General features: G+C 42.8%; 2 protein-coding genes across 4 annotated transcripts in view; both read left to right on the top strand.

Moving 5' to 3' along the window:
- Positions 1-3,511, top strand: part of mtmr14 (myotubularin related protein 14) — a 34,578-nt gene extending 31,067 nt beyond the window's left edge. For both annotated transcript variants that reach the window (XM_034220739.1, XM_034220740.1), the window contains one exon: positions 470-3,511. In XM_034220739.1, the coding sequence (XP_034076630.1) occupies positions 470-650 (181 nt within the window). In that variant the 3' untranslated portion in view covers positions 651-3,511. The remainder of the gene's footprint in view (positions 1-469) is intronic.
- Positions 3,512-6,614: 3,103 nt separating this feature from the next.
- The window catches only part of cpne9 (copine family member IX), a 227,939-nt gene continuing 213,144 nt past the window's right edge, over positions 6,615-21,409 (top strand). For both annotated transcript variants that reach the window (XM_034220741.1, XM_034220743.1), the window contains exon 1: positions 6,615-6,909. In XM_034220741.1, the coding sequence (XP_034076632.1) occupies positions 6,833-6,909 (77 nt within the window). In that variant the 5' untranslated portion in view covers positions 6,615-6,832. The remainder of the gene's footprint in view (positions 6,910-21,409) is intronic.

Genomic DNA, 21,409 nt, shown 5'->3' on the forward strand with positions numbered 1-21,409 from the left:
TGAGAACAGCCGACAACACTGTCCCTACACACACACGCACTAACTAGGACAGAATCCTAACCCCACAATTAAGGGGGGGGGGGAATGGGGAGATTGACAGAGGAGGATCCCTCCCCAGAAATTCTTCTTCTCTTCGGAATTCTTTGTGGACTTCCTCTTGTTTCTTATTATTGAATATAGAACTTTTGGGGGATTTCGAAACTGTCACACATGTGCACACAGTGAAATGTAGTCTCTGCAGTTTACCCATACAAGTATTGGTAGCAGTGGGCAGTCTAGAGATATATACTTTATTCGTCCCAAGTTCGGACACTGTTTTCTCACGGCAGTGCCTTGGTCTATTCACGGCCTTGAACCTATGACCTTAAGGATCCCAATCCAAGTCACTACAGCCTGAGCTACTGCTGCAGAGTTTCTCTCCCTAACCCTTTCCTCCCTGTCTCACCTCTCTCCCCCTTGCCTCCCCCAGGTGTCCCATCCCCTCGGAGCGTCAGGCCCGTCTGGAGGCGGTGCGGGAGGTCTTCCTGGCAGCCTACAGCTCCACCGTGGGCCTCAAGTCCTCGGCCCCCAGCCCCTCCACAGCCATCACCGGCCTGTTGGAGCAGTTTGCCCGGGGGGTGGGCCTCCGGGGCACCAACGCCATCGTCTGAACCCTCTCAATGTGACCCCCCCGCTTCCATCCACCTAGCCAGAGCCCGTGCAACACGCCTGGACTCCGTACAATAAAGTGCCAAACATCTCTGCTCATCAGGGGAAGCACTCTTCTTCCTCCTCCTTTTAATTTCCAACTTTTCTCTGGACTTGAATCTTCCATGTTCAGTCGCTTTCAGGGAGGGAAATATTTCAGCCACAGTATCAAAAAGGGATATTGGGAAGGCTCTGTAGCTGCTGAAATGTGAATGTGTGAGAACAGGGTGTGTGTGTCTGTGACAGGAAGGACACACACACGTCTTACTTCCTCTGTTCCGTTCAAACATGCTTTGTATGCTTCAGGGTCCCTGCAGTGACCGTCCCATGTACAGGCAGCGATATGTGTTCTCTTGTTTCGTGCTGCTATTAATTTCTGATGCAAGCAGAGAATGTTGTTTTTGTCCAGGTGCGTTTTAAAGATAAATACAGCACTTACTGTTCAGACAGAAATGTTTTTCTGTTTCTTATTTGGCCCAGGAGAGGATCTAAATATCTAATCTATTTACAGCCTAGGGTCTAGATTTAAAGGTAAATATTACAGTCTGTTTTAATGCAAAACTCACCAGCCATATGAACGCTGAAAGAGTTACTGTAATAATTCCATCCGTCCTTCCTGGCAGTGAAGGGTTGGTGTGAGTTGGGGAACTAAATCTCCCTGCGCTGTTCGGTGACCCCACAAGCACTTTTTTTTTAAACGTTCTGAAACTTTGAGCCTCATTGTGCTTCAACTGAAGTACTCGAAGCAGTTTGTACCACGTCTGGGGCTGTTACCAAGGTCCCACCTGGAGGCAGCCTCTGGACAGACGGGAGGATAACAGCGGCTCTTCAGCGTGCGTACCGCATGGGAGGAAGACAGTCTTAGTCAAATAGGCTCTGATCCTTTGAAGTAGATGAGATAAAAAGAGAAGATCGTAACCCAAGAAATGAAGTTGATCCAAGCTACCGTATCACCTCGCCACTGTCTCCATATCCTCCTAAAGTCCATATTCATCACTTGTTCTTCTTCAGTAGCACTGACACGGTAGCACAAGAGGCACTGAGCATCGTGGTAGCAGATCTGTGAACCCAAGGCCTTTCAGAGCTCTTTCTCGACAGACTCAGCACAGACCCCTGCACAGCTGATATATCACAGAGGTTGTTCCAAAACATGTGCGTCCTCTTCCAGGTCGCACTGGGAAGGACATTTCTACCTTTTGGTTAGATGTACACTTTTAAGTAATTTTCTTAAGAGAAATCTGTTGAGTTTTCATTTGAGACGAGCTTGTTGGTGCCGCTGCTGAACCTCAGGACCTTTTTGTTGTGCCTTTTTATCTTCAGTCACACTGGATCACACCTCCACTGCTGCTCCAGCTTCGGGTCCTTTTCTCTTTTTAAATGGCTTTAAGAGCTTGGGGAGTTGACTGCATTAGCATTAGCAGCGTTAGCTTTGCATAAAGCTTTTGGGGTGTCCCGTTGATTGCTCATTCTGTCGTGTCTGACGGACACCCCCGAGGAGGTTGGGATGGGAATTCGGTCAGTCAGCCCAGGAATAGTAAGATTTTCACCTCTGCCTTTGAAAACGACTGTAACAGAAGAGGATTTTATTGATTTTAGGAATAATTGTTGTAGGAATTATGGGAAATACCTTTCTTCACTTTATTTGTATCGGTGATGTGAGATGATTGACCCCAATGTCGGTGTTTTAAATACAGCGCTAGAGCAGGGATGCATATGGTCTATATTAGCCTAAAGATTAGCTTTAAAGTCAAACAAAATGTGATGACAACATCCATAAACCTCGATTCCCATCTAGTCTGTTAAAGCGGAGCATGGGTAAACAAATCAGTCGGTTTACGGCTTGGGTTCGGGATATTTTTCAGATTAGAGGTGCTCTGCCAGAGAGGTGATGTTTTCAGGTTGGTTTGTCTGTGATCGGGGTACAGAACTACTACCTCAAAGACTTGGTAGGAAGTGTAGCTTGAACCAAAGAGCAAACCATTATTGATCCAACTCAAAGGTTGTGAGATAGGCCAGGTCATTCGCCCTTCCAGTTCCCTTTTTCTAGTCGTATGCTAAGCTAGGCTAATCACTTCCTGTCTCTGAGGTCTGTACTTAACACACAGACATGAAAGTGGAATCGATGTTCACATCTCAATCTCATCATTTTCAAATGTTCTTTCTACATGTGGTGTTCTGATTCTGAACTACATTCTGCTGAGCTGATCTGAAGCAAGACATTTGTATTTCTGTATTCTTGGCATTAAGTGATTTGAGAGCATTTGGTTTGTATGGCCACATTTATGAGTTTCTGCATGGGCTGTCTAAGTGTTTATTTTGTACAGCTTTACTTGAGACTTTCAGGCGCGGTCTGGTTTTAAGCTTTCTTTGTAAGATGTCCTTCCTGTAAAGGAGTTTTGATTCAGTTGGGGTTTCATATCGGTTGTTTTTATTCTGCCATCCTTTCTACTGTCTGTCTGCATCACAGTAACAGTCATTTTCAACATGTTGAACAGTTCTTGTACTTTGTTACTTCAGATACTCTTTTCACTCACTGGTTCTGCATGACATCCTCAGAGTATCTCAACTGCGGAATATAATGTTTTTTATTTGTTTGACAAATGACTTATTTTGATTTGATTTCAGAATCTCTTTAAAACGCTGCATTGCACTCGTCCTGATGTTCTCTCTGTAGAGTTATCTCTGTACAGTTGATGCATTTTTAAATAACTCTTCCTTTTTGTTTTTGTTATACATTTCTCTTAACTGTCGGCCGGCGACAGGCTACAATAAAAGGTGAACTGAGCAGCAGGTGGCAATTGTGAATAAACAACAAAAAAATGAATATCTTTGTAACTTGTTTTTGTGTAATTAGCTTCAGCTCATTGTTTTTTTTTAAATGTATTTATTTAGTACAGGCCAGAGGACACAAACAAGGACCTAAAGTAAAATACAATAACAAATGAACAGTATTAACATTCATTCAAAATAACAAAAGGAACAAAACAAACAATTATAAGGAAAGGAAGGAAGACCAAATAAACAGTCAGTAGGATGACTTCAGACAACCAGGCAATACATCCAACAACACGCAACATGTCGAGCATATTTATTATTCCATATAATCCCACTGAGTTAGAGCTGAGTGGTTTCCATGTCATCTTGTGTTGTGCCACTTTTACATTTTTTGTGGCAATAATTAAGTTAAATGTTCTTTGCAATCTATTGAACGCCTTACATTTTGATAATTCCATGATTGAGTTTACATTAGTATTTGTTTGTGACTTAATGATTTCTTTCTTGTTGAAATAGATTTGCTTTCTCAGATAACCTCAGTAGCTTCCAATATATTCATCTTCATGCATGGTTGGTGAGACATGAACTATTTACTCGACGTCCCCTTACGGCCGAGCCGACGCTAAGTGCTGGTTCTTAACACATAAGAACTCTAAGTGCAGTTTGGAAAAGGAGAAGCAGTTATATAACCGATGTGTGAAATTCCCACTTGGTAGTTCTGCTGAAATTCAAAGCATGTTAAGCAAGAATATGGTAATGGAAGAAAGAAGAAGAAGAAGTTCTGAGGTCAGAGGTCGGCTCACACTGAAGCTGTCCTCTTGTCCCGCTGCCTCAGAGGTGTAAACACTGGATTGTTTGAGTGGTTCATTCATTATTCATTTATAAAAGATGTATCATGTGGATGGCACTACATTATTCTTGCTGATTTCAGACGTGCAAACACTGTTAGGATTGAATGGCCCTGGAGATGTGTGCGAGCTGATCAGTGGGGGGAGCGTCTCCTCCTCGTTCGCTTCACTCTCCTCTTTGCAGTTTCTATTTTTCTGCATCTTCATATTACTTAAATGTTTAAAATTGTAAAAACCTTTAAATGATGAACTATGCATGATCTGTACTTTTAGTTTCAGTACTTCGCTAAGTATTTGGTAAGTGTATATGATTCTTGTACTTTTGTATTTGTCATTCAGTAAAACACGAATGCAGGGCTTAGTATTGCTACATTGTAGTATTAGTACTAAGAGTGGAGTATTCTCCCACCTTTGTGTTTTGTGGAGCTGACAGTGTAATGGGAGGATGTGATAGAGAGGTCCATGCAGAGGAAGAAGCTCGTCCGGAGAGCAAAGGTCAGCCTGTAGGCGTTCTGTTTCAGATGGCTTTAGTAGTTCAGGCTAACATCATTCTGTCAGGCTGAAGACATCCTGTTTATTTTCATCCAGGTCATTTGTTTTTCTGGAAGCATTTTGATGATTGATTTTCAAACTGCATTAAGTTCTGTTAAATGACAGTGTGTTATGAATGTCACAAGGCTCAGGACCCAAACGCACGACACCAGAAACAGGTCAGGATTAACAAAGTATTTCATAAAAAGCAAAAACACAAAACGCTCACTAGGAGGATCAAAACTGAGAAACTATAAGATCAAAAACGCTAAACACAACACCTACTAGGATTATCAAAAACGTAACACAAAGAGTCTATCAAAAATATACTTAGCAAGGTCAAGGAATGACTGGCAGACTTGGTGAGACAAGACGAACTGGCACAGGACAAGGAGAGACAAGGCTATATATACACACAAGGTAAGGGGACACAGGTGACAACAATTAAGGGAGGGGCTGACATTCACACTGGAGGGAAAACACAAGGGCAGGAAGGGCTCTGAAACAAGAGGGAAAGGTTTCTACAAAATAAAACAGGAAGTCACAAGACAAGGCAAAAGACAAAGGATTAAACTAAATGAATTCACTTAACATAAATGTCTAGACACCACACAGTGCACTTTTATTTTTAAATAAAGGCAAAATTCAAACCATGATCAGCATTCATATGATTGGCTGTAATTTAAACCTATACTAGCAGTAGCCTACAGGCTGATTTTCATGTAGTGTGCTATTTGCAAACAGCAGTATTGATATAAAATTGTCCAGTAGCTTGGTTTGTACATAAAGATGGATTAAATGACATCTCCCAAATGTGAAGCAAAGAATGCTGATGGCAACTCATGAATTAACTATGGTTTCTTAGCACATAGCTTGCTTTAGTTGTAGTGTCTTCAGTGCTTCTATTGATGTTGGACGAAGGGGAAGGGGAAGGGGAAGGGGAAGGGGGAAGGGGAAGGGGAAGGGGGGGGGGGGGGGGGGGTGTTGTTGTTGTTCTCACTCAAACAAACAAATATGGCAACAACACATGTAGAGAATTATGTATACAGTTTCGATTTCGTATACATCTTCTTATAAAGCAGGAGTGGGCAAAGAGCCAGACAACACTATGAATATAATGAGCAATATAATGACCAGTACAGTGAGAGCAACAACCTCGCAAAAGACATACAGCAAGGCAAAGTAACGTTTATGCTACACTTGTAACTGTAATGTGAATTTGACCATACAAATGTATTAATCAATCAATCAATCAATGTTTATTTATATAGCCCAATATCACAAATGTTACATTTGTCTCAGTGGACTTTACAGTTTGTACAAAATATCAGTATGACAATACGACACCCTCTGTCCTTAGACCCTCACATATTACAGATGTTTTCTTACCTAACCTGAGAGAGCAGATTCTCTAGTAGTTGAATGTGATTATTTGCGTTTATGTTCACTTCAAAGTACACACATGCTTACACAGTTAGCGATGTGTTAGCAATATCACATTCGAACAGGTTTGAAAAAGGAAACCTCTTTTGAAGAATGTTTTTAAAAAATCTAATCATTTTTGAGTCCTTCAACTCAATGCTGTCTGTACTCAGATCTTAATGATGGTGGAAAAGGAATGGAGAAAATGTTCTTCGTGAACTCTTCTCCAACCAACAAAACTAAAACAGGACAATTCTGAAAATCAGACGGATATTGTTATAGATATGTGAACTGTGTTAAACAGTTGAGAATGTACCACCAGAGAGCCGAACCTAGAGGGGTTCTGCCTCCACCGATGGAGAGAAAGGAGGATCTCTCTCTCTCCTCTCTCTCTCCTCTCCCTCCGCTGCGCTCCAGCCGTCCGCAGGAACACTTCTTCAGCCGGAGCAGATTCCCTCCGCGGCTCAGTGACTCTCTCTGGATGAAACCCATCAGAGCCACAGGAGAACTCGCGCTGTGATAGAAGTGAGAACTTGGAGGATCCAGAGGAAGTGATTAAAGCCTCAGTCATGGCGACAATAGGGGACTTCGACCCGCTCAACTCCACCGTACCTGCGACCAAGATAGAGATCACCGTCTCCTGCAGGTAACAGCGTTCACACACACCTGCAAACACTCATCTGTCATCTCACACTCCCACATCCTGGATGCTTGGTGTGAAATATAATCTCTGAGATGATCATACTCTTGTGCGTAATGTCCTGGCGTTTTCTAGGAAGCTCAGATTGTTCCTCTCGCTTTAAATCAGCGTTTTGGTTCTTTAAAGTGCATGGAGCAACTCTTCTGTATCCTGAGGAGGGATTTGCATGTGCTGTGGGTGTAGATGTGTGTGGGGGTGCAGCAACTATTCTGAGTGTCTTGGAGAGCTCCGGAGAGACTCTCAGAGATCACAGTGCGTGGATCATGTTCTCACTGTGAAGAAGGACCAGTGGCAGCGCAAGAGATTTTATTTTGGGGGTGCTGTGGGCAGTGGCGTTTTTATATGTACAAAGGTGGTGGGGCACAACAAACTTAGATGTCTATAAGCTTCTGCAGTGAGGTTCATGGCTGGTGAGGCACTGGCACTGACTCTTCAGGTTTACAAATATTATATTTTGACCTAAATCAAAATATAATATTTTCAAAACCTTTTTTTGTCTGATGCTTCGATTAATTTTAAACAGACAGTTCAACAGAAGGATACCCAAAAAAATGTAATTTTATCATTTAATATTGAATTGTTCTCTCCAAGTAAGATCCCATTTTCAATAAAATTGCAGTCTTACCTTGACTTGAAGATGAAGTCCATTTGCCTATCCTTCCGGACAAAAATCTCTATTACTTTTTTGTAAAAGTCCTCCTTATGTTCTTGTAGTTTCAAAAGTCGAATCATAAATCTAATCGATATATTTATGATTCAAAAATTATAAATGTATGGTAGACATGTGGATATTATCCGGCTGAACAAAACCTACATTTATCTAACAGGTACGTTTCCCACAGATCTTATTTTGAGCTATTTTCTAAAATCCTATGGAGAAATCTCATTGCTTTTTTGTGGAGGGAAGCCATGCGCAGCTTACTTCCTGGTTTTAGGACGCGTCTTTTGTCTCCTCTTCACACACCATACTTTTCGCGGCACACGTACTTACAGCTAATCAGCTCTGAATTATGTGAGATGACGTATGGTGGGGATGGCAGCTCTATGCCCCTATGGTCATTATTTTGTTGCCACATACATTAAAAAAAATACTCTGAGCATGCGCAGTGTAGTTTTTACAGTCATCGTTCAGTTAGACAGTGAGAGGGAGGGGCATGATCAGGTTTTGTCCCACATGGCTCTAAACAGCTCAATAGGCACACACTGTAGACACTAATTAGAAGAACACAGACTAAAACAGCAATGTACAGACGAATCAGATGATTAATCATGATCTTAAAATGTATTTTATTTTATTGCATTTTTTTGTAATAATTATTTTTAATACTTTCTGCTGACACTAGGTGGGGCAAGCTCCCCTGGGAAGATTTTTTTAAAATATTGAATTAAATACATCAATCTGGTGCACTTCAAGAGCAACATGAAGAGATCTATGGATACATCTCTCAACACCCATATGAAACAGAACTGTAAACAGATTTTCTATTTCTTTATGGATATTTTACAAATCACTCCCCTTTTAAACTGTATTCTTGTTTTACTGTCATACAGTATTTCATACCTGTTTTTCATTTATGCTCTTTTTTTATAACTATAATGATCATATAAACGTGTGCCTCGGAAATACTTATTTACATTAATCGTGACCAAACTGTTTGAGACCCACTGAGATAACTTAGACTAAAGTTAACTATCGAAACACTGAGAGAGTCTTTTACCTCACTGAGCTGAGGTTATCTGAGACTCTCAGTCTGACAGGAGAGACTTCTCCCTCCACCTTGTTGTTGAAAAAGCTCCTTATATCCGTTAGCGTAGCTAACACACACACACACACACACACACACACACACACACACACACACACACACACACACACACAACACACACACACACACACACACACACACACACACACACACACACACACACACACAACACACACACACACACACACACACACACACACACACACAACACAACACACACACACACACACACACACACACACACACACACAGAGCAGAGCTTGAATGAAACACAGAGACCCAGAAGTAGGCTACTTGTACTGTACTGTAGCATATTATTTTCGAATCAATCATTTTTCAAATTATGAATTTCACACATGAAAAAAATGTGCGCCACCACTGGAAGGACACTGAATATAATGTGAACAGTGGTGAGTTTACTGAGGTCTGGAGATAGAGAAGATCATAGGAACTGTAACTGTGTCTAATGTGTACACTTGTGACCGTGCAATACGGCTTTAATATCCTGAACTTGTGATAAAGGGCCATGACAGTCCAAGTTTCTATTAAACGGGACAGATCCTGCAAACTGCACTTTGTCATGTCTCTGAACATTAAAATGTCCAGTGTAGTGCCGATGAAAGGGAGTCGGAGGCGGTGTCTTCAGGATGGACTTCCACACTTTATTATCCATTCATCAACAAGCGATAGGTACATGAGCTGCTCTGTATGACAAGCTAGCATGAATGACCTCAAACCCCGGTACCCTCACTAACGGGTCCGGGTTGCAACACACACTAATCACACGGTGAATTATGTTTTAATAATGTGTCACCACACAAGCCCCCCCTGAATTCACCCATAAACAAAGTCAGCGTGGCGGGGTGGAACGACAGGACGACCCCCACGACTCCTGAGCACGGGAGTCGGAAAAAGGACCTCTGCCTGTGCGGCCTCCTGAAGAGGCGAGACCGGAACAACGGGTCTCAACTCAGTGACGTTGCGGAGGTCGTGCCAGCACCACCGGCTGGCCCAAATCCAAATGGGCCGCCTTCACCCGGTCCACAGAAACTCGCTCGGCCTTACCACCCAGGTCGACCACAAGGTTTTTGTCCCCGTTCTCCAAAACACGGAAAGGTCCGTCGTAAGAAGGCCGCAGAGGGCCCCTGTGCGCATCGTGCCGTATGAAAACGTGCTTTGTGTTTCAAAGCTCTTTTAGTTTTAAACCTGATGTTTATAAGCTTCTTAGTTTTTGCAACGGTCTGTAAATATACACAACTTTATAATAAAATGCACACATTTACCTTTTTCTAGACTAAACACAGGTATGATCCTAAGTTAAAAACATATGAGGTTATCATGAGGTTGTTAACATCGCAATTTATCAGTGGATGTTTGCTGGAACTACTTGTAAACAGCGTGTTTCCTGACGGACAAACACAGCGTGACTCCGGTCAGGTAGAGACCGGTCTCAAGTCAGCACCGCTGCAGACTCGCTGTTTGAGGGCTTGATAGCCCACTCCCCCTCCACACCGCTTCACACTCGTTGCTTTGGAACAGCCCTCAATATGGCGGACCCTCCGCGTGAACGTGCAAACGGAGGGGTAGGGTGTAGGGTTACGGAGCGTCCACACTACAGCTTCAAAAAAAGCTTGGAGCTGGGCGTGTCTGAAGCTTGGGGATGTTACGGAGCCTACACGCGGCGGCGTGCGTTGCCGCTTGGCGGTGGGCGTGTCCTGAGCTTGGGGAGTCAACGCGAGCAACGCGACCAACAACCAATCACATGAATGTCCCGCCCCGGACATACAAAGCAAAGCTCATGCTACATCCATGCTGGCTAAATATACTGTCTATGCTTGCTAGCTGTCCATTCAAACGAAGTACACTGGATATAAACTTCCCAAACAGGCGAAAACCTACCAGTGTCACCCACTGTCTCTGCCACCTCTCCCCATGCCTGGCTCCTCCGGTTTGTATCCCTGTATGTAAAGAGGGACTGGTCATATAGTACCGCCACGATAATTTTCTCCTCCATTTTTTGACACATGGGAAATAACTGCGGTCTGGCTCTCCCAACATACACGCGGTTTGATTGGCTAGCGCTTGTACTGTCAGATTTGCATACGCGGGATTTGATTGGCTGACGCCTCCGTCGAGGCGGCAAAAGTAGAACATTGCTCTACTTTTGCAGCGAGCACCGCGAGAGAAGCTATGCTTTGCTCCCACAATGCAGTTCGGCGAATCGTGACGTCACCCCATTCAAAGTGAATGGGCAGAAGCGTTGAAGCGGCAACGCACGCCGCCGTGTGTAGGGGCCGTTATTCAAGCAACGCGACCAACAACCAATCACATGAATCTCCCGCCCCCGACATACAAAGCAAAAACCCCCGGGGATTTTATGGGAGCAATATATATATAAACTCCCCAAACAGGCGAAAACCTACCAGTTTCACCCACTGTCTCTGCCACCTCCCTCCATGCCTGGTTCCTCCGGTTTGTATCCCGGTAGGTGAAGAGGGTCTGGGGTCATACAAAACCGGGTAATTTGCTACGGCGATAATTAGTTTCTCCTCCATCTTTTTTATAAATATAGAAATGAACGGCGGGATATCTCTCCCAGCTTAGACGCGGTTTGATTGGCTACGGCTTGAGCTGTCAGATTTTCTGAAACGGGATTTGATTGGCTGGCGCTGGCTACTCCGGCGTCTCCGGCGGAGACGGACCGCTATGCTACCCACAATTCAGTTCGGCGGAAAAAAGCGGCGACGTGACATCACCCCATTCAAAGTGAATGGGCAGATTGAAGCTGTCGACGCTGTCGACGCTGTAGTGTGGACGGGCCGTTAGGGTGTAGGGGGCGGTTTGGGAATGGGCCTTATAAAGGGAAACCGGCGTAGGAAGTGCTGTACGCACTTTCCTCGCCGGTACGCAATGTTTGGTGAATCGGAAAATGTCGGAACATTTCTGTACCTATTTTTTGGATTTCTTCTACGTAAGCAACCTTCCCACGTGAATCCTACGCACAGCGTTATAAATGAGGCCCCTGGTTGATTCCTGTTGCTTTTTGTGCTGCTAAATTAATTGTGTGAGCAAAGCATCCAATTTGGGGGCCCAGTCCAGCTTTACTGATTGCATTCACAATGTTCTTAGCGTTATCTGTTGTGACTGGAATTGTGTTACCTGGCCTCTCCAACTTTCATTCTGACACTACCTCCTTCAGTACCTCTCCCAGATGTATGCTTGTGTGCTGTTCGTAAAGGGGGCGAGTTTGCAGGACGTGGCTTTGCATGTTCCAGTTGCAGTCGGGTGTAATGTAGTGCGCCGTTACAGTTAAATAACTCTTGGTGGCCCTAGATGTCCACCCATCGGTCGTTAGAGCAATAGAAGATGCCTTGGATAGGTTGTATACAACTGTCGTTTTTACTTTATTGTAAAGTGCTGGTATCACTTCCTGGCTGAAGTGCGGACGAGAGGGAACCTCGTAACGAGGCTCGACCACTCTCAACATGTGTTTGAACCCTATGTTCTCCACAACGGAATATGGTCGCTTGTCCGCTGCTACGAAAACACCTATGGCGTTTGTGATAGCTGTGGCTCGGGCGGAACTTTTTGTGAGTGGTGGAGGCTTAAATGATAGTGGGAGTTGGGTTTGCAGTTGCACTTCAGTAATTTTTCATTTGGTACCGTGCATTTTAAGAAGCGGTTTTATCACTGCTACTTTGAATGATTGTGGAACATAGCCTGATAATAAAGACATATTCATAATATTTAATAAAGAAGTGCTAATTAATGGAAAAACTTCCTTCAACAGCTTAGTTGGAATTGGGTCTAACATACACGTTGATGGTTTAGAAGAGAGAATCATTGAATTTAATTGTTCAAGGTTTATGGCTGAAAAGCATTCTAGTTTACTATCTAGTGTAATATTAGAACTTACGTTTCCGGGAGCTGTTGATAACACTATACTGGTCAAAGGCAAGAGGTCATTAATTTTGTTTCTAAGAGTAACAATTTTATCATTAAAAAAGCACATAAAATCATTACTACTGAGTGCTATGAGAACAGAAGGCTCAATCGAGCTATGGCTCTCTGTCAGCCTGGCTACAGTGCTGAAAAGAAATCTTGCATTATTCTTATTCTCATCTATTAATGAAGAGTAGTAGGCTGCTCTCGCTTTACGCAGTGCTTTCTTATATTCATTGAGAGTAATATGCCAAATTAAACGAGATTCTTCAAGTTTAGTGGAACGCCATATCCTTTCAAGTTGTCTCGACTTTTGCTTTATTTTGCGGGTTTCGGCATTATGCCTTGGAGCTAATCTGTTTTATTTTCTTCTTTTTCAAAGGAGCAACAGAGTCTAATTTTATTCGCAGCGCATCTGTAGCACTATCAACAACATGATCAATTTGGGGTGGTGTACATTTTGTATACGTTTCCTCCCCTACATGCAGACATGCTATCGAGTTAAGTATTGGTGGAATCTCTTCCTTAAATTTGGCTATAGCACTAACAGATAGGTTTCTGCTGCAGGAGCTTTTGACTAATGCTTTGTAGTCTCGTAACAGTACTTCAAAAGTTACTAAGAAATGGTCGGATAAAGCAGGATTATGCGGTTCGACTAATAGTTGCTCAATTTCAATACCATAAGTCAGAACAAGGTCGAGAGTGTGATTATAGCAGTGGGTTGGTTTATTTACACTCTGACAGAAACCAACAGAATCTAATATAGAGTTAAATGCAACAGTAAGGCTATTTTTATCATCGTCAACATGAATATTAAAGTCACCTACGATAATTACTTTATCTGTTTTAAGTACCAAAGTTGATAAAAACTCAGAGAATTCTGATAAGAATTCTGAATAAGGACCTGGTGCACGGTACACTGTAACAAATAAGATTGGCTGCAAAGTTTTCCAGGTCGGATGCGTAAGACTAAAAACGAGACTTTCAAAGGAGGTATCATTTAATTTTGGTTTCGTATTGATAAGTAAACTTGAGTCAAAGATGGCTGAGTCCATAGACCTGGCACGAGCATGGAATTGAACCTCTCGCACAGCCGCTCAAAATTCACCCTCTCCTTCTTGGAGCAGAGATGGACCTTGTTAAAGCCTCTGCTGTCGCACCTGTTGCACTTGAGCATCTTCGAAAGACTGTTAAAAAGGACAGCTAACCAAATGTATACAAGATGCTCCAGTTGGCACTGACTCTGCCTATCGGATCTGCCACCTCAGAGAGAAGTTTTTCTGCAATGAGGAGAATTCGGAACTGGCTGTGGTCAACGATGGGAGGAACAAGATCTTCCTCACTTGCTGTTCTTCACATTGAGGACGACATAACTGCTCAGCTGTCACCTGAGGGGATAGTGGACATATATGCTTAACGTACAAAAAAATGTTTACTTCTGCACTAAGGTAGGACACTGGTTAATAATATTGTAGCGTGTTCAAGTAACCAAGGGATATAGTAGTTATCAAATAAGTATAAGATGTGCAGTTATGATACGTTTTATAGTTAGGCTATGTAATGCACTGTTGTTGGGGGGAGAGACCGCCCCTTCCATATGAGTGTGTGTGTACGGCGGGCATGAGGCGTGCATGACGGGACGAGTTGCGTTCATATGTGGAAAAGTCATACTCAGTGCGGTGAGCGCTGGCTTTATTGCTACTGTATCCGTAGCACCCCACGCAATAGTTGGGACTGTGTACTGACGTCAGTAAAAAAGGTTTGCCCCCCCAAGCGCAAATGTCAAACTCCGCCTATGGATTCACTTGATTTTTGACAGAATGTCCGCCTAACATCTGGGAAACTCTCTCAAAGAGGGTCAGTTATGTTACACATTAGGATCCTCTTCAGTACTGAAGCCTCGGATATATGTATGTGAGGAGGAAGTAGGCAGACAGCTTCAATCTTTGCATGACTTCTGGTTCTCCTTCCTGAAAAGACAACGCATGCTTCTGTCTCAGGGGACAAATGTGATCAAAAGGCTAAAATGTGACCCATCAAATTATTTTAAACACTGCAAAAACAGCCCCCAAAATATTTTTAAAACACATTGGCTCGAATTGTTATAACAAGCATAACATTCTAGCAACCAAAAAACTGTCATGGGAAAAATCAATAGGACTTTTCCCCCCAAGAAAAAACGTTTTTCACATTCTTGAAATTCCTTTTTTGCACAATTAATATACACATTCATTCAGAGGCTCAGGGAGTAACATTCACATACACTCACACACCGTGGGCAATGCATTATGGATCAATCAGGGCTAAAGTATCTTGCCCAGGGATACATGTTGACTACAGGGGGATGGGGATTAAAACATTCTTATTTGTAGACCACTCAGCCACAGTCAGCCCACCTGAAGGATAGCTTCTCAGTAACACTCCAATTCGCAACATTGTGGATTTCTAAGTGGTTGCTGAGAGTTATTTTGTTGTGAGTGAGATACATTAGACGTTATAGAGTTCTGAAATTGACGATGATTGACAAAGTTCTCTGCAGACAGAAGCAGGGATGTGTGTAGATGATGCTGCATGGTGCTGATCTTTTTCTTGCTCCTCCTCAGAACACCTGCTGCCTCCCTCATCACCCCCCTCCTCCCTCACCCTCCTCGCTCACCTTCCTGCATCATCCTGTCTGAGAGGACAGCCTGATGTCTCGTGACATTTGACGGTTCTCTCATGTAGCCACACTGTGTCGTTATTGCATGAACGTTGCAGTATTGTCAGGGGAGGTTATCTGGAGGTGAAATACTTTATTTATAAAAGCCTCTGTGTCTTCTCCCTTATTCCCAACTTTTTAAATCTCAGCTTGTTTTGCAATATGAGGAGGATTTGTCTGCAGAAAAAAGAAATGGGTCTGTCTCCACACACTCGATGCCTCAGCCAATCTATTCTCTGCCGTCTCTTTTTTCCATTAAGGGTTTCATCAGCTGTGCTGCTGCAGCCCGGAGCCCCTGCAGGTGGTAATGAGCTGGATTGCTTTCTCCACTCAGGTTAAGATGCCTGACACAGAGTTTACTGTCCAACGGATAAGTCACAAGTGGAAAAGGGAAATGAGAATGAGGGGAGAGCTCAGATTCATGTCCCTGCACATAATGACTTTATTAAAGTGAAGACAGGCAGGCAGCTGCACCTCAGATCTGCTTTAAGTGTTTCGTACGTGTGGCGGTTTTAAGTCACATTGTGAAAAGGAGACAAAAGGAGGGCAGTCATTGTTAATTACAACTAGAACAGGTGCATTGAGAGGAGAGGGATTTTAGCCTTTGCAGACCATTCATTCTTTCACGAAGACCTATGTAACACACTTCATGGAAGGGAAAACACAGAGATGTCGCACTGATGAAAAAAGAATGAATCAGGAAGTGTGTAAATACATTGAAGCTCCTACAATTGTTATTGTTTGCATCTTCCACATTATTCTGATGGAATAAGATTGTGAAAATCATGGGAACAATCGTTGCAGCCTATTTGTTGTATTCAGTCTATCCATCTTACCGTTCTGCCACAACATGAGTTAGATAACGTCCCATGTTAGTGAGTATAAGTACACAGTGATTCCTGCAGAGTTGTTTTTGTGTGTGTGGAGAAATCCTTTCCCCTTGGGCGAGGCGTGTGTGTGTGTGTGTGTGTGTGTGTGTGTGTGTGTGTGTGTGTGTGTGTGTGTGTGTGTGTGTGTGTGTGTGAGAGAGTCGTGACACTCACCTGAAGCAGTGAGAAGAGGAGCTGTAAATATTTCAGAAGGAGTGACATCACAGGCTCGTATCTGACAATAAAGTGCCCCAAATCAGTAGTGTGAAAAATGGGTGCATAACTACAAAATGACCAGGGAGTTGTTGTAAAAGTTGGACATTCAATTTGCAAAACGAGCCATCTGAAAGTGACCGTACAGGGGTCAAACACGCTAATGTGCTAAGGTGCACCAAAACAGTTTAACTTGGTTCTTTCCAACAAGGAAATGTTGCAAGTTTGAGTGTGTAGAAAGTATTTGTAATTATCCAAACATAAAACAATAATCTGTATATATTTAATCTCATATCATATACTTATCACATCCCTAGTAACATCCGTCACAACATTTTTCAATAATTAATTATCTGTCTTCCTCTCTGTCCACGCACATTGGAGCCTCTCTTTGAGCTGGCCTTTCCTTCCTGGTGGGGTCCCTGGTGGAGCAGAGAGCTGTGGGTGGGGGTCCTGCAATGATGCTCCATCTACAATGCACAATTAAAACAAGCAGTGATAGCAGGCCTCTCACACAGAGGTTATGCTTCTCCTCTAGATCAATGCTTTACTTTTTCAACTCACATTAATATTGGGGGTTGTATTTACTACTTATTGTTTTACTTATTACATTGTGATTGGAGACATAAATACAGATGCCAAAGGTTGTCCCATGACTAAAGTCGCGACGGACATTCTCTTAACGATGAGAAGTATGTTGTCATCTGCTGGCCAAAAACGTTCCCGCGTGTTCGGAAACAAACGCATTTGAAACAGAACACACCGGGAGGCTGCTTCCCTGATTGTGTCATGTATGCATCTCATTAACCTCGTAATGTTCTCCAGATTGCCAATCAGCTTTTGTTCTCTGGGGTAAAAAAGGATCTTGCTTGGTTTGACTGTTATTTAAAGCATATGGTATAAATTGTCAATACATTCTGTGTTACACCTTTAGTCTGACTTCAGTCCAACCCATTACCACACATGTTTCCCTTAGTGTTGGGATTAAGGGCCTTATTTACATGAGAGTATACCCTTTTTTGACTGAAAAATATTCAATTTGAACTACACAAGTTTAACCATTGTGTGAATAAAATAAAATAAAATGTCAGCAAACATTTTATGAATCTGTCAATATGAACTTTGTGTGCCTTCAGATAAGTTTGCTTCCTCATCACATTGATAAAAGATGTGATCTGGACGGCTTTATGTTTAGGGTTCAAGGATATTTATTTTCATTCACTCACAGGTTTGTCCAATATTCCCTAATGTTCTTTCTAGTGGCCACCACACTCATACAATAGGCAAGTCTTTGGTGGAAGCTGTTGTCTACAGTTGTAATATGTTTTTACAGGAGTGGTTACAGGCGGTATTAAAGACAGCCTTCTCCTCAGTAACAGAGGATGTGACAATGTATTCTCTACATTTAGAGGCTTATTGGTCCATCCAGAGCTGTCAGACTGTATATTTTGCTGTTAAATAGTTCAGTAATGACAGGAAGTGAAGATAGACTTCTCTGATTTGATCACTCACCAATGACAAAGTGAAGGCTCCACCTTACAGAGCAGCTTTGAGATGAATCTCAGTATGTGTGAGACAGGCAGTCAGACAGTGTGAAAGGAAGCGGGGGGTTTCCTCTGTCTGATAGGAGTTTAAGCCAGCCTTCAGTCTGCATTGATTACCGCTGCCACAGGACTGTTACATGAGACAAATACATGACATCTGCTCTCCAGGTAGCAAAGCACCTAATAACCCAATCTCTAGCTCACTGTTGATGAAATGAACCGAGTGGCTGTGAGGTAGAACTGTTGTCTTTCAATCGAAAGGGTGTGTGTTCCATCCAGCAGTCCTCATGTCTGTGTTTTCTTGGGCAAGGTACTTTTAACCCAATCTCCTTGAGCAGGTGGAATCTTTTATGGCAGCATCTACCTCTATATGAGTGGTGTCAATGGTGAATTGTAAATGTAAAAGCGTTTGAGGGGTCACAGAGACTGGATAAAGCTCCATAAAATGCAGACCATTTATTATTTACCATTTAACATTCATTTATGGTATAGGTTCAACATTCAACTGCACCACAATGATACATTGTGAGCACAATTGTTGAAACTGACACTTAAATGGCAAAGCCTTAGCCCAAATCTACACAACTATAAGAACATTCTCGGACCCACACCTATTGCAAAACACCACACACAGTCAGTCTATCTTGGTTGGTGACAGGATCTTATAGTCATATTTCACCCAAAGATGCAGCAGGTGTTTTTGCCTCAACAGAAGCAGTAAAGTAGGAAACAAAAAGCATTCAAACTTTCAAAATAAAAACTATTTTGCACATTATAGATTTTTCAGTGGGGATAAAGGAGTCCGGTGTTCAACTAGATTAAAGGTTGAGTGAAACCCATTAGGTGTTCTACACGAATGCAGCGAGGGTTTAAAGGGCCTCTGCACTGTGACTGCTGCTCAGCGGGGCCCAGGTCTGATACTGAAAAGTGACGTTGCTGCTGTTAGACAGTGAAATGCAGGCAGGTCAGTGAGCACAGGGAGCCAGGACTCCTCAGGGGGAGAATGTCAATCACAGCAGGGGAGGGCTATGATTGGATGCCCAGCTTCCCTCATATCTTGTCCTGAAGGTCTCATGCATAAGGACACATTACAAGCAGAAACCTTTGTCAGCTAAATGAGATTAGTGTCTAACAGAAGTTAAGCTTCAAAGAAAAAAGCATCACCAATCAAAACCCTTCAAAAGAACAGCCTTATGCACATCTGATGGTTTTAGGTAAAAATGTCAAGCTTGTTGTTGGTTCATAGAGTGCCACAGTGACGCGTCCTAAAACCCGGAAGTAAACTCCTTCTGGTTCCCTCGACAAAAAACGCAATGCAATTTCTCCATAGGATTTTGGAAAATAGCTGGAAATAAGGTCTGTGGTTGAGACACATTTAAGAGACGGATCCCGTTTTGTTCAGCTGGACAATATCCACATGTCTATCCTACTTTCAAGCCCGCCTTAACCTGCCATCAGGCCCTGGGGCTGAGTTTTTGTAGGCCCCCTATTTAAACAACAAATCAAAGTCATTTATAGCCTCTGCAGGCTCTGTGATCGCACTTCTCCACTCTGCTCTACGCACGCCTGGTCCTCTCCTCCAGATGAGTGACGTATCGGGCCTCCCTCATGTATCTGTCCGGTTGCCGTTGGCTCCCCTCCACGTAGCAAGTCCTCGTCGTCCTCTCATCTCCTCCAACAGATAATGTCCCTCCGGTCTGTTCTTCCTCTCCCGCTACTGCATCGCTATCAGAACCAGACGGCCTACTTGGCTCCGAGGCCCCGCGGCCGGCACCGCTGCCGCTCAGTACAGAACTCATCTGTCCTTCCTCCTCATCTTGGCCTACAGGTTTAAAATAACCAGTAAGCTTCGGCATGTTTTGTAATAGCTGCTTGTCTCGAAACTCCTTTTCCCTCAACAATTTCCTTTTCCGAGCGCCACTCTCAAACTTTTTCTTCTCCGACATTTTCTCCTAAACAACCTTCATCTGTCACTCAATCACTCGCAATTTGAATACGTCACATGTGAAACATATTCTCATTCTGATTGGCTGTTAAGTGGTGCCCACTGACTGTTTCGGTGTCATCATTTTTGAGAAAAATCTCTGGAATCCATCGATCTGATTGATTAGCGGAGCAAATGATCAAAATAGTACGGAGGGAAGATATTTTCGTTTGGATTACTGGTCTGGGGGAAGCTCACAAGTGTGTGTGTGTGTGTGTGTGTGTGTGTGTGTGTGTGTGTGTGTGTGTGTGTGTGTGTGTGTGTGTGTGTGTGTACTGTATACGTGTGTGTGTTTGTGTAATTTTGCATTTGTGTGTATTGTGTTTGTTTCCCGGGGAAAACACTCACGAGAAACACCGGCTGTTGTTATGCCTGCTGTGACGTCAAGTTACTCCGTTCTCCGCTTGTAATTATGAAGAAGCTTCAAAGTTATATTTATCATCTGAATTTGCCGAAACAAGTTTAATATTCTGAAAGCCAAGACTTTGTTTATTTGAAATCAGATGAAAACAAACTGTAATGGACCCTGCCGTGTTATTTATTAGTACTATACGCCTTACATTCATAATTTCAGCCGGAGGGAGGGGGGGCGGCGCTGTGGAAGTGCAGGGTGGTGAGTGAGAGCTGTCATCTTCCCTTTACAAGCTTCAAAAATGTATTTATCGTGTGATTTTGGAAATAAAAGTTTCATATTCTGAAAGCCAAAACTTTGTTTATTTAATTTTTTTTAAAAACACCCTAAAAAAATATATATATTTTTTTTTATTGGCTCATGATAGGCCCCCGATCTCCGTAGGCCCCTGGGCTTCAGCCCAGTTCAGCCCGTGCATTAAGGCGGCCGTGCCTACTTTTATAATTTTCGAATCATAAATCTAGTCGCCAGAAGCAAAATGCTAACGTTATGCTATAAACGAACTACAACCGAGTACAACGTCACGCCAACTTAAGATCCATATTCAAAACTACAGATTCAAAATGGTACGAGTTGAAGCGTTTGTTTGAACAGTTTGCAGGAGGCAGGTACTTGCTTTCAAGCAGAACACGTAAACTCTTCAAAAATCCCCAGCGGGGTCACTGCTGATGTATTTAATGTTGTAGAACAAAATGTGATCCGTCTCTCTCAATGTGTCTCAACCACAGACCTTATTTCCAGCTATTTCCCAAAATCCTATGGAGAAATTGCTTTGCTTTTTGGTGAAGGAACCGGAAGTGATAAAAATGCTAACTTACTTCCGGGTTTTAGGATGCGTCACTGTGGCACTCTATTGGTTCTTTTTTTTTTTTTAAATGTATTTGGGATTTAAAGGAAACCCTAAAAATCCCTTCTCTCAAAGAGTTGGTGAAATGATTAAAAAGTAAGAAAAACTGGAATCTTGGCCTCAATATTCAACGGATCCATTTGTTTATTTTATACATAATAAATTATTTAT

This window comes from Gymnodraco acuticeps, unplaced genomic scaffold (genome assembly GCF_902827175.1).
Source record: "Gymnodraco acuticeps unplaced genomic scaffold, fGymAcu1.1, whole genome shotgun sequence".
Classification (NCBI taxonomy): domain Eukaryota; kingdom Metazoa; phylum Chordata; class Actinopteri; order Perciformes; family Bathydraconidae; genus Gymnodraco; species Gymnodraco acuticeps.